This window comes from Mustela lutreola, chromosome 6, assembly GCF_030435805.1.
Source record: "Mustela lutreola isolate mMusLut2 chromosome 6, mMusLut2.pri, whole genome shotgun sequence".
NCBI lineage: Eukaryota > Metazoa > Chordata > Mammalia > Carnivora > Mustelidae > Mustela > Mustela lutreola.
The window spans coordinates 58,950,810-58,964,747 of record NC_081295.1 but is presented as its reverse complement, the minus strand read 5'-3'; the positions used below and the strand labels follow the sequence as shown (position 1 = coordinate 58,964,747).

Here is a 13,938-nt window from a genome sequence, read left to right as displayed (position 1 = left end):
AAAATGAAAATGGCCAGACCCCTGAGTATTTTTAGTGGAGCACTTTGGCTTTATTTCGCTGCCTTATGTTCTCGAGCTGTTTGGAAAGTTTTTCCAAGTGTCCCCTTGGGTGGCATTTTGGCGGTGGTTTCTTTAAAGGACTTTGCTACGCTTTCGTGAAGGGTCTTTTAAAAAGGAGCCCCTTTTTTTGCCCTGCTGTTTTCTGTAATTGCTATTGAGGAGAGGTAAAGCAAAGCCAGGCTCTTATAGAACATTTGCAACACAAGACAAGCAGTTCTCTGTTCCTGTCACAGTTGTACAGTAAGGCCATTCAGTCCTCAGAACCAAGAAGATAACACGGTGTGCTTATTTCATAGTCCAATTGCTCTTCTGTTTTGTTCCATCATTAAACAGTGTTAGAATTGAGAATTAGTACTCTCTTTCCCCACCAAAAGAAAACACAAGTGGCTTGTTGACTGCGAGATTTACTCTTACTGATACTTCCAGAGTACTATAAAATCCTGGCCGGGCATCCAGGGCAAGGAGCTGTGGCATATGCCCCACCCTCCTCTCCTGAATGCAGGCTCCACGCCCAGAAGGACATCATAAATCATTGAAAATTTATGATGAGCCGAGTCGTGTGCTACACCCTGTTAGCTGGCTGCTGTCAGTCCTCTACACACTGTAACCTTCCTTCTTCAGAGCACAGAGACTTTTTCAGATGAGCCATAGGATGGAGAGCTCAGGATTTTCCCTTTGGCAGGCCCGGCCAAGTAAAGGAGGCAGAAAACAGAAGACTCCTGTTCATTGAGTTTTGCCACAGGCCTTGCTTGCTTTCTCCTAGGCCAGAGGTGGAGAAGGGGCAGAAAACAAGACTGTTAGTGTCATCAGCCCATTTTCTTTTATCCATTTATGTAGTCAACACACATATATTTTCTAACAACCTGCAAGGCACTGTTGGGAAAATGGTAGTAAATCAAACAAGAATTTTGGTTCTCTTCGACACCATACTTAAGAACCAGGTCCCGTTTCAGGAGAGGATGATGTATATTGCAGGATAAGATGGATAAAGATGAAAAGAGGAACATGTGGGTGTGTGAGGAAGGGATTTCTAATAAGGTGACCTTTGAGCAGAGAGTTGAAGGAAGTGGTGGACTGAGCCGTGTGGGGATCTGGGGAGAGCCCATCCGGGTAAGGACAGAGGCCACCACATGGGGGCTTGCTCCTTAGGTCATGTGACAAGCAGCAGAGCTGGCGGGGCTGGAGCAGAGAGAGGCAGGAGGGAGCTGTTAGGGAAGGATCCACGGGGGGGAAGGGGCATCGTGTGGGGGCAGCCTCTGGGGGGCATTACGGAGACCATGCTAAAGAGTAGAAATAGTATTCAAAGTGAGATGGACAGCCATTGGATGCTTTTGAAAGATCGGTCCTTTTCAAATATTTGAAAAGCCAGAGTATAAGCATGAAGGCAGGAAAATGGGGGCACAGGGCATCCGTCACTTCTCAGAACAATGTATGCTGTTGTAATTGTAAGTGAACTGTCAGAACTTCAACGCCCCCAGTCCAGGGAGCAAAACAAATCATGGGTTTGCTTGATCTTCGTGTAAAAACTATACATGCTTTTTTTGCTTGGGTTGAAAGTCAGCTACCGTGAGCTATTTACTCACCTGGGAATAGTATTGCCCATGGCGAGACCTGGCTACTGCGTCCAGTGATCTGTGCCTCGCTAAGTCTCTTCCCCAGCAGTAATTGTGAGAGGGAGCCCCCCCCAACATTATTGCTGTTGCTGCACTGATTAGTGTGAACTTCAGGGTCAAAGAGCAGCTGGTTGGATACTCGACATCAGATTCTAGGAGGCTTTAATGACCCGCTTTGCTCTCACTGAGCCCAGAGCTAACTCACACTGTTTCCCCTTCGCAAAGGACTTTTTTACTCTAGAGCTATAGGGACCATGAGCTTGGTTAACTGCCCAAGTCACAGAGAGTGTGGTTCTGACTCCTTAGGAGGAATACATTCCTAGGAATAAGGGTGACAGATATCTAGAGGAGGCCATCCTGCCTCTGAATGTTTTCAAGCAAGTGAGCCCTTTCTTGGGAATGTTCCTGAAATGACTCCTGTTTGTGCAGCTCCGTTGGACGAAAATGACCTCTCCAATTCATTCCAGCACAGAACACTTCCAAGCCTATGAAAAAGTGTCCAGTGAATGTGCTCTGCAAACATACAGACACTATGTAAACATGAAGCAAATATTTTAAAAGATGAAGAGTGTGATACTTGTTCTTCTGGGAGAATGGTGGTTGGAACTTGGTGCCCCGGCAACATACTTTCCATTCTCAGTTGCCTGCAGTTTGTTCTCATTGGCGCGGGACACAGTTATCTGCATTATGTGTTAAAAACCTGCTCAGCCAAAGACCAAACAAATCGCCAGCGCATTTTCCTATCAGAACCTGTTTATAAGAGGTAGAGCAAAGAACAGAACTGTGGGTTTTGATTCCTGGCAGGAAGCCAGGCTGCTGCTTCAGAGCTCCAGAATTTACAAGGAAGAAAGGGGAGGGATTTTTTTTTTTTTAACTGGGATTAAGTTAGATTTAAAGCAACAGAAAGCTTAAAGCTAAAACTGAAGCATCCCCTCTCTGTATCTGAAAGGCAGAAACGAAAAAGAGATTTGTTCTAGGCTCTCAGACAGTTTTTTGGGTGCAAGAGTGAAAGCTATTAAAGATGCCCAAAGCAGAGGTCCCAGAATGGCCTTGATTAATGAGAGAAGATCGCACACTGTTGGAGCTGGGTGAGGTGTCCGTCAGCGACCACTGAATGCAGTGGTCAGTGTCTTTCTGAGCCTCCAGCACAGCGTTCGCAGCCCCCCATGGTGTCATTGGGGGTGTTGTTTGGCTCCCTGTGCTGGTAGGAGTTCTATTCTCTTGGACAAAAGCTTGGACAAATAGAAGCGGTCTTTAAGTAACAGCTCTCTTTTTACCTAAAAGAACAGCTCCGGCTGGCCCGCCACACCCAGTTAATTTTGTCCGTTGAAACCAGTGTTTATTTTATTTTTTTTTTAATTTTATTTATTTATTTGACAGACAGAGATCACAAGTAGGCAGAGAGGCAGGCAGAGAGAGAGGAGGAAGCAGGCTCCCTGCTGAGCAGAGAGCCCGATGCGGGGCTCGATCCCAGGACCCCGAGATCATGACCTGAGCCGAAGGCAGCGGCTTAACCACTGAGCCACCCAGGCGCCCCGAAACCAGTGTTTAAGTGAGCTGTGTCTGCTTGCTTCTGGAAGGAGGGCAGAGTGGGGGGGGGTGGCAATTAAAGGAAGAGGGGAAGGTTCCGTGTATGTGTCCGTTTGAACCAAGAAAGTGTTAATTATCATTCTTTTGACTATTTGTTCATCCACTCATTCATTTATTCATTTTCTTGTTTCTTTCCATTCTATTCTTCTGTTTGTTTTTTTGTTTAAAGATTTTATTTGACAGATCACAAGTAGGCAGAGACAGGCAGAGAGAGGTAGGAAGCAGGCTCCCTGCTGAGCAGAGAGCCTGATGCGGGGCTTGATCCCAGGACCCTGGGATCATGACCTGGGCCAAAGGCAGAGGCTTTAACCCGCTGAGCCACTCAGGTGCCTCTCCATTCTATTCTATCCACAAAATGTGTTGGGCAAAACCAAGAACAAAGAGCACGTATGCTAGAAATTAAATACAAATGAAGTCAGATCTCTAAAAAGGAGGAAACGAATATCATCCATGAATTGCCATATGAAATCTATGTTAATATCAAATGTTACTCTGACCTTTCTGGCAACCAAGATAAAAGGGGGAATATACAATTACTAGTTGTCAGAAAAGGAAAAAAAAATATTTCAATTTCTTCAAGAAAGACTAAGCTTTGGGACTCTGGGGTTCGTGCCTTTACTGAAGACTTTCAGGTTCTTCATACAAAGCTCTCGCCCCAAGGCACACCCTTTTTTAACTCTCTCTCTTCGAAGTGTCCTTGCTTCAGACCGCCTGGAGCACCCCCAAAAACAGGTTGTTAGTGTTATTATAAGCACTGTCTGTATGTGCCAGGGCAGGGCGTGGGATAATGGGGTTTAGTTTAGATCTTGAAATGATTGTACATGTGGCTCTAGAATTTGCAAATTCTGAGGCCAGAAATGGGAATTGTGGGGAGAATCAGAATCTAGTCTGGCTATGTCTACCAAGTCTCCACCAATGTGCCTTTCCTTCTCCCTAAAGAGACCTAGGCCCTTTCTGTGGCCCCTTTCTGCTGTGTCAAGGTGCTTTATCCAACAGATCATCTAGAGGGAAGAGAAGTTTCCAGAGCACCCTTCGGACAGTGTTGGCTCAGAGGATTAGTAGATGCTACTAATTTTACACACCACCTTGGCCCCTCAAAGTGGGGGTAGAGTTAGACATGCAGGACTCAGGAAACTAATATGACCTGGGTATATATAAGGTGAATGCTATCAAAGTCCCACCCTAAGCTCCTAAGCACCATTCTGAACTTGTAGCAGGAATTTAAATTCTTCCAGAAGAAGGAAGAGGCATTGTTGAGATTCCGTGAAAGCATGAATTCACTCTGTCCTCCTGCCTTGGGATCTGTTGGGGGATATACCAGAACATGCTAGACCTTTTGAGTATGGCAAGGAAAAGAGTTACGGAGAGCTGATGTGTTGGACTTTTGTGATAGATGGTGTAAGAGAGAAAACACTGGAAAATAGTCCCTTTTCTCTGGGATTCAGATGAGTTACCTGAATATCTATTGAACATTTGTCTGTCTGTTCGGTTTTAATGTAAGCATATGTATCCTTTGTATACATTGCATATTCATTGAGGCCTGTGTTTTAGAATGCCTAAAAAAAGGAAAATTTCAAAGTGAGAAGTAACCTTTCTGCTCTATAGCTGATATGAAATAATGTGTCTGGTTTCTTGGCCAAACATCATCATTGGAAGGATCAGGCGCAGAGGCCGGGTTTCAGAGCACTGGCTGCGTCCTTTGCTCTTGTCTGAGTTCGGTTGACTCCAACCATGAGTTTTGCTAGACAACTCAAAAAACTGGGGATTGAGCCCTCGGGTGAACGGAATACATGTGCTCAGTTCTATTTGAAATGTTTTTCATAATTATTTTAAGCAATGACTTGATTCTTACTTATGCTTATTCTTTTTAAAAGTATTAGAAAGGAAGATATCCACAAGACAAAGTAGAGAGGAGCTGATAAGAAGGGGCGTTCTTAAGGAGTTGCCTGATCAAGGTGAGGAAATTAATCGTACATTTAAAATAACTTGATCCTTTATTCTTTGGTCTTTCTTTCATTTTCTTTTGGAATTTAAGATGATCATGGTCTTTGGGAGATAAAGCAGTGAGTGCAGCACTCTGAAAATCTTGCTTTAATTCAGAATGCCTTTGTGGGTTACAGAGGGTCTAAGATTTTCTAGAAAAGGAATTCAGTGACCTTTTTGGGAAGTCCTTCACTATCTGCCTCTAACCCTAAAGCTCTACAAAGGTACGGGCTGAAGATACAGATAAGATACAAATGCTTATATGACTCCTCTTCTGTTCTGAAGCTTCCTTCTTTCTATACAACTTAACTCAGTTGTTTGAGTAAATGCAGTGTTGTTGCTTGGCTCTTGCCTTTTGGTGTCAGAAGCCTACCAGGAAAAGAAAAAGGGGAAAAAAGTAGTAATATCTTTTGTTTTTTGTAGTCAATAATACAATCAAATGTATAATCAATAAGGCACACATAGACAAATTAAATGAATCTGCTTTATGCGTTCTCTCAAGTAATTTTCCTAGTATTTTTCTCTTTTCATTTCTTTGTATCTAAATGCCTTTCACCTTTTCACTAACAATTATTATTTCTAAGCATTTTGTTTTCCCTACCCCTAGTTTCTTCCCCCTTTTCCCTATCCTCCCAAGAGGGAATCTTGCTCAAAAAGAAAAGGCTTACATAGAAACCAAAGATAGACCCTCAGAAGAAGACACCAAGATTGGTTATGTCTCCAAATAAGTAATACCAAATAATTTTCATTGCTCTCCCTACTCTTAAAACTAAAGGAAATTTTTGTTGCAAAATTGTTGATTTACCTCAGGCCTTCCCTTGCCCCACCCCCTGGACATTTACTGGGATAAAGTAGTATTACTGTACTTTTAAGGAAACAAACATGGTGCTATTAATTTGGAATTAAAATCACAGAATTCTTTTCCTGATAAATGTTCTTTGCAAAGAACACCTTTTGGAATTCACTATTTATAAATCCAAATGACACACTTTTTCCAACATCTCAGTAATTGTAGAGTGAGGGTTGGAAATGCTTTACTATTTTACTGCTGCTTCTAAAACATAAGGAAATCTAGACTGAATAATGCCATTTTTCTTGAGCCCTCACAATTTAGGCGTTTTATTTTAATCGCTGGCCTATTATATTTTTCTCATTCTGTTTTATGAATGAACGTTATGTCTTCTTTAATTTTCTATTTCCGTGAAACTATTTATTTCCTGTCTGGGAATTTTAAAGATTTAAAAAAAAAAAATGCACACCCCTAACTTTTTGTTCGTGGAGGGTAGGCTTGCAGCATCAAAATTAGTCTCCCCCCAATCTCTCTGGAGGCAGGAGAGAAATTACAGATTCACTGAGCAATCACCTTTCCAAGCAGTCACCTCCTAGGTGGGCCAGTGCAATTGTTTGGTGTCATTTATTCAGAAATTGTTTAAAGAAAGGAAAAATGTGAAAATTTATTGTTGAAATTGTTAATGAGTATGAAAGAGATTTAAAGACCCCTTTTTACCTGATTAAAAATTATAGCTAGAAAAGAGCTTATTTTTTCTAAAAACAAGTGACAGTGGGCAACTTAAAGAAATGCTTAGTATTGACTGGTTCTTGTTCTGCCTAATCTGTTAAATTATTTACTTGATGGGTTACAGTCTCTGATGCTTACTTCCCAGAATTCTGACTCTAGTTGACCTTTTGGTAACTTCTGCAGACTGAACATTAAAAGTTTTAAAACATAAAAACAAAACAATTTTTCACCTAAACATAATGTAACAGATTTAATGTTTAGGGAAGTCCTAAATTACTGAATTTTACTTTCTGTCTTTTTCATGGTCCCTGTATGGAACTACAGAAATGACCTAATCCTTGAAAGTTCCTGGTGATGCCTATTGTAAATAGAGTCTTTCCCCTTTTCAGCCAGGGGCTGGAGAAAAGTTTTCTGTCATTTCTCCAAAAACAATTATCTTGAGAATTTCGGTCTGTTTTCAGCTCGAGCCTGAGACTAGAAGCTACTGTGTTTGGTGACAGCCTCCTGTCTTCTGCCAGCAAAGGTGCATTCTTTGCCTTGATCTTCCTGACCTTCCCTTTGCTCTTGACAGTTATTGTCAATTATATCCTTTCTTCGGGAGCCAGATAGACTTCTTCCCTCCCTCCGGCTACCCTGGGTTTGACCTCATCCTATCCCGCCCCATACCCTCACTCCCAGCTTTTACTAATATTCCTTTTAGATGATCTTTTTTACACTAACCTCTACCTTCCATCTAAACGTTCAACAATTAGTCTTCTCTCTTGAGAATTCCCAGGTCTAGTCCAAGTTCATTCCTTATGTTCTGATTCTTTCCTTCCATCTTTTTCCCTACCTTTAACGGAGGGCATGGAGAGGCTCCTGCCTGCCGTGTCGCCTCCTTTCTCTCTCTCCCACGGTGTATGTTTTAACCTTCTAATGAGTCACTCACTGTGTGCTCACACACAACTTTCTCCTCATCTCTCTCTTTCTCTCTCTCTTTTTTTTTTTTTTTTTTTTTTGTTAACTGTATCCAGCTACACGCATTTGACCAGAAAGAGGGGAGGCCTCCAAACACTTTCCTTCTCCTTGCTTCACCACTGATGTCTGTGTGTGCTTTATCTCTGTTCACTTGAAGCCTACCACCTTGCCTGAGCTTTTTCCTTTGCACGCGAGGGCTCCTGTTCCTTAGAACCTCAGCATCTCCCCCTGCTCTCCTTTGCTGGCAGGTGTGTGGCATTTTACTTACATACATAAACTATATCAAGGACTCAGCTTGTTTTGACTCTACCATTATGCACAAAATGAGAAAACTTTTTCAATGCCCACACCAATTAATTATTAATAACTTCAGTTCTCTGTTTTATTCTTCAATTTATATTTATCACGTATCGGTCTCCTTTTTCTACCATTATTTTCATAGGGGCTAGCTTTATTTCAGACCTCAAAGTAAGTAAGTATCTTTCTACATTGTTGACTCTATTATGTGGAAATCCAGTTTCTTATTGTACCGTGACTATTTAATTTTCTCTCTAGCTTTTTTGTTCTAGATTTTAAAATAAGCTATTTAACCTACTGAAGAATTTTAGCATAATCAGGGTTAAAATATAATTAATATAATGTAATAAGTCATGTTGACATGACTTCAGTGTGTTTTTGTTATCAACTAAAGACCGGGTAACCAGAGATAAATTTATATTTGGGTTGCCTAAAAATTGAGGGTTTTTTTTTTCTTTTTTAATATATATATAAAGAAGTGGTTTTCTGTTTCATTTGGAATTTTCCATTCTTCCATTAGCTTTCAGTTTTCCCATGTCTAATATCTGGACATTGCATTGTGTCTCCCCTCCCTTGTTTTTAACAGCAAATTCCTTGGGATCTAATAATAAGAATTAAGAATCTTTTGGTTTCCCTTTGGTTTGACCTATACTCATTAAAAAGTATTACCTTAGTTTTATTGAAATAGTTAAGCTTTATAATGGCATTGCCCTCAATTATCATCTATTTTATTTTTATAAAGGAATCAGATTGTAGGGACTTGGAAGTTGTGTGGCTCAGCAGTACATTTTTCATTTTGAGCATGACAAAATTCCATGATACATATTTTTCTTATTAAAGTGTTATGCCTGTTTTTATGGACAAGGCCAAGGGATTTCATGTTGAGCCCAAGCAGTTCAATCATATTTAATGGAAATTTGAGAGATGGCCTCTTTTTTATTTATAATAATTGCCAAAATAAGATTAATCAAAGACTGCATAAAAAAGTCTGATCATGCATTTCTTGAATTTTGCAAAGTCAAAACTTCAACTCATTATTATTATTTATTATTATTATTTTATTTTTTTTTACAGAGGTAGCAAAGCCTCTTAAAATGTTCCAGATACGATTTAGGGTTGCTCTTTTCAAACATCACTGAATTAAGAGTTTATGTAAAATCTCATTTACTTTAGAAACTTCTAAAAATTATGAAAGTTCAGGGATTAAATTTAGTTATTTCTGATTTAGGTAACATACTAGAAATTTTATTTTCACTTGTGATTTTTTAAAAGTTCCTCTGTAATTACTTTTTTCCCCACATTTTTTTCCCCTAATGTTTCCAGATTATGATTAGGCCACATTAATGGTTTTTGGTCTGTTATATGTAACAGTTGCCTGAGTACATTTTAATATGTCCATCAACATGAAAATGAAAATAAAATTATTCTTGCTACCATCTTTCCCTGAATACAGAGTGGCAGTTATAGTCCTGTGTACAGTTACCATGTGACAGATGCAATCACGTGAGACAGAGATGGTTGTAAATTTTCATATCCTCCTTCTAAGCATTTGTTTGTCAGATTACATTTCATGCTATTTGTGTGTTTATATTCACCTTGTGTTTTCACTGCTTGTTAAAATGTTTATTCCATTTTTCAGATTTCTCCTTTTACCATTCCGTTTGTGAATGACAGAGAAACTCCTAAGTACTGACTTCAACAAAGCCTAAGTACAAGAAGAGAAAAGGGTTCCGTTGCCCAGGGATATTGTATAATTAGGATAATAATCCCTACTGTCCCAAAAGGGCACAGTGAAATCCCATCCATTGCTGCTTTTCCCCAAGACTAAGGATTTTCTAGCTCTTTCATTGGAATGAATTATTAAATAAAACATGGTGAAATGGTGTAGGATGTATTTGGTTCCCAGGGTCTGAAACATGAACCCAAACCCTACAGTCCTAGTAGCTGGAACACGGGGTTTTAAGAAAGCCATCAAGTTAGACATCTAGGTGTTTCTTTCCCCATTTTAGATGGAGATGTAACAGTTAACTTTGAAAATTCAAACGGGCACATGATACCCATCGGAGAGGAATCTACCCGAGAGGAAAATATAGTAAAATCTGAAGAAGGTAATGGCTCTGTAGCTGAAAAGGCGCCACCTCTGGAGGAAAAGGCAGAAGATAAGAAAGGTAAAATCAAGAGAAACTCCATATTCTTTTACGTCAATACAGCTCAACATTAGGCTCCAGATAGTGACTCTTAAGATCAGTTAGGAAAGAGGTTTACAAATACAAAGAAGAGAGAAATTACAACGAGTGAAGAGAAATAGAGTGGTTTTCTCAAGTAGATGCATCCATTTTGTGAGTATATCCTTTAATTTTTTACTTGGAAGCATTAATTAAAAGTAATCAGCAGATAGCTTCTTCAGTCATTAGAGATAGCTGGGAATATTATCCCTTCCTCAGGAGCTTTCCCTCAGTATTTTCTCTTATTTTTAGAGAAAAATGCCACCAGTCTGAAAATCTTCTACTAGTTAGAAGTGACCTTTGTGAGCATGTCAGTGTAGAGGGATGGAGGAATATCAAAACGAAGATGGCTTTTTCAGCCCATCCTCGTCTCTCCAATCGTGGGAGCTTGGCTGATGGCATCCATACCCCAGATATTGTAGGTTCTAATCCAGGTTCTAGATGTTTCTGCCAGAGGGACAGTTGCCAGAGATGCGGGAGACTTTGGTTGCTGTATTGACCATAGCCTCAGCTTCATGACTTGCCTGCCAATTGGAAGTTTCAAAATATGCCAGGGGCAATTATGCCATTCCCCGAAGGCTTCTATAAAGACCTTGGTTTCTAGAATGAATATGCTATGGTCAATTAAGTTACCTGCAAAATCTGTGTCTATCAAGGACCTCTCAAAACATTTTAAAAGTTCCTGGTCACTGATTGATTGATTACATCTCCCTAAGACTTCTCTCACATGCAAGAACCTCTAAGCCTTTTATTTAATGCAAATCAGAATTGAAACCCATACAAAGTAAGGATTTGTTGGAAAATTCTAGATGATTCTGTGCAGCGTAGAAATGACTCCTCAGGAAAGGGACTGTTTCCTGTTCTGTAATGTCTGCCCCTGAGTTGGATGGCAAAAATTTTCAGACCTAGCTTATGTTCTGTAGGCATTGTGAGAATTCTTAGAAAGTGCTGAAAGCAAACTTCTCTTCCTCTGTTCTTGACCCAAGTCCTCTAAAGACAAAGAAAACAAAAGAGCACTTGACAGACACTGTAACTTAAATCATCTTTTCTGGAAGTCTGTAACCCCCTAGTTGCATATATATTTGCCTGTAAAAATTTTAGAAGCCTCTATGAACTGTTAGAAATTTATTATTTTGCTTTATTTATTCAACATTAAGTATAGTATTCATGGGGCTTTACTTGGTCTTGTTCTATTGAAGGACTCTGGTTAAACTTACAAATACTGATTATAAGAAATTAGCTAACATTTTTAACAATCATATTCCTGGAACATAAAAAGAAGAGAAATCTAAATAGATTTCAGTGGGATTAATTTGAAAGTATTCATGCAATTAATGGTTTTGTTGTTTTTGTTTTGTTTTGTTTTAAGTCCACCTGTCCTGTCTCACCCAGACTGTTAAATTTCAGACCCATCTGTGGTTTGTCCCTGGTTTGGCCTTTTCACATTCAAGAATCACATCCTTCATTACACAATAGTGCCATCATTAATGCTTGCCTGGTCCATGTGGGATGTCAGTCAGTGGACCAGCCAAGCTTCAAAGGAAGTTTTTCCCTTATCAACTTAATAAAAAGTTGCTGACAGTTTTATGTTAATGAAACCAACAGCCTTGATGTTCTGAAAAGATGGGAGACCTCATAGTCATAGGTCCATGGATATTTGAGAGGTGTTTTTGTTTTCTTATTCTTTACTTGGAATTAGTACATTTGGTTCTTTTTGATCAAACAAGACGCAAGATAGCATCTTGCTTGGCTGGTGGGTGTGTCAAGAGATGGAATGCTGGACATGCTGTCACCCCACCAGTACGGCAGCAAAGCCTCCCTCTCAGTGCAGGCACGGCGCACCTGTAGCCACACTCCGAGTGAGGGCAGGCATTTGGTGGGGAAGCCACTTCCTGAGCATCAGCAGAGTGTCTTTCAGACCTCAAACAGTACGCAGTATAATGGGAAATAGAAAATACCTCATAAACAAAGACAAGCACTTATTTCTCTGGGAAGATACCGTTAAATTCCAAAAACAGCCCAAGATTCACTTTTACTTCTGCCCCTTTCCTGGTCCTGCCAGCAAGCAAATCTACAATCCCATGTTCTTAATTAACCCTTTGGGTGTTCTTAATTCCCTTTCAGGGGGTGAAATCCTCCCTTTCCTTTCACAATTAAGCCAATTTATCCAAGAGCGTTCTTTCATCTGTTAATTGCTTATGTTTGCAACACCGTATCTCAAACCCTTAAACTCCCAAATGCCTGTACCTCTTTGTAAGGTCATATGTCAGTACTTTAATAACAGAACCATCTGTGTTAAAGGAAACAGAACAAGTGGCAGATGTGCATACACTGCACCATGTGCAGGTTCCACCTAGGACCCTTGCAGGTTCCTGGGGCTCCAGACGACACTGGCCTCCAGAGTTGGGGCAGTGGTCTAGGACCTCCTCTGCCTACCACTGGAGACTTTTCCCTTAAAACCTTCAGGGCTTCCAGTCTTCCATTATTCCTTCTCAGGAAGTGCCTTTAAATATATAAGAAAAACCGATCTGTAATCTGTGATACCTGCATTGGTATTAAATCTAAGAAATCTGAAAATTATTTGATATTCTACCTATTGAGGTGTTATAGCGAGCTTTCCATGAAGTAACAAGTGACTTACATGCATTTGTTACACAAATAATAATGAAGTCCTTCCATGGGTAGGATTTGCTAGGGTCAGGAGAAGAGTGGTGAGTCAGAAATGGTCTTTGACTTCAAACAGATCACAGCCTGCGGGACCCAGCATGGGAACAGGTGATCGCCAAGCAAGATTCAAAGTATGGAAGGCCTGAGCACATGGAGGCAGGAAAGCTTGCAGTGGGGACCAAATTTCATTCTTAGAAGCAGATATTTCCAAACTGAGATCTGAAGGAAACAAGGAGGTGGTCAGGTGAAGGAGAGGAACTGGGGCAGAGGTGCTCTCCCAGCAAAGCGAGGGCCACACGCGGCTCTCCGTTTAGTTCTAAGTATTGACCTGATCGTCTAGGAAACAGCTGTCCTCCAGACGTACTATTTTAAAGCATAGTATCTGTGTCAGCCCAGCATGATTAGACAGCCCTTCCTTAACCTTCTTTTGAGAAGATAATACTCATTGACGCCATCAGTTCATGTCCTATCTTCAGGTCATATGGTACTGAAAAATATAAAGACTTCATTCATTACCTCTCGGATACAAGGAGAGAGTTTGTTTTCTACCAGTGTAACCATGTTTTCTACCAGTGTGGTGGTGGTAACCATCAGCCAGTCTCATTCATTGAATAGACTCGTGTTTAAAGCCATGTGTCTAATGGGATGTGACATTTTCGACAAAAGGAATTTATAATTTAGTCAGAAGAGCATACTGTTGGCACACAGGGACACACACACCCACCTAGGGTTCTCCACAGAGTAGACATAAGTATTGGCTCTTTGGCAAACACACACACAGTGTTGGTAGAGGTCACAGAGGGTGGGGCTGTGGGTGGTCCTTGTCCACATACGCCAGGAGCTTGCATGCAGCATGTTTACTTTTCCTGTAGTTGGGATCGTCACTCCCAACTGTCATAGAGTGAACATGTCCTCCCTCCCAAGCCCAGAAACTGCATTCTTTGGGAGACAGCTTTAGAATTTGAAACCTTAGATAGAAAGAAGAAAGAGCTCAGTGAGAGGCCGGTGAGGACAGGCTAAGACCTGT

General features: G+C 40.6%; 1 protein-coding gene across 5 annotated transcripts in view; it reads left to right on the top strand.

Annotated features, from left to right (window-relative positions):
* The window catches only part of PHACTR2 (phosphatase and actin regulator 2), a 264,289-nt gene that overhangs the window by 194,949 nt on the left and 55,402 nt on the right, over window positions 1–13,938 (top strand). For 4 of the 5 annotated variants that reach the window (XM_059177359.1, XM_059177357.1, XM_059177362.1 and 1 more), the window contains exons 3-4: window positions 5,138–5,218; window positions 10,029–10,187. In XM_059177359.1, the coding sequence (XP_059033342.1) occupies window positions 5,138–5,218; window positions 10,029–10,187 (240 nt within the window). The remainder of the gene's footprint in view (window positions 1–5,137; window positions 5,219–10,028; window positions 10,188–13,938) is intronic. The other variant, XM_059177360.1, reaches the window with a different exon arrangement.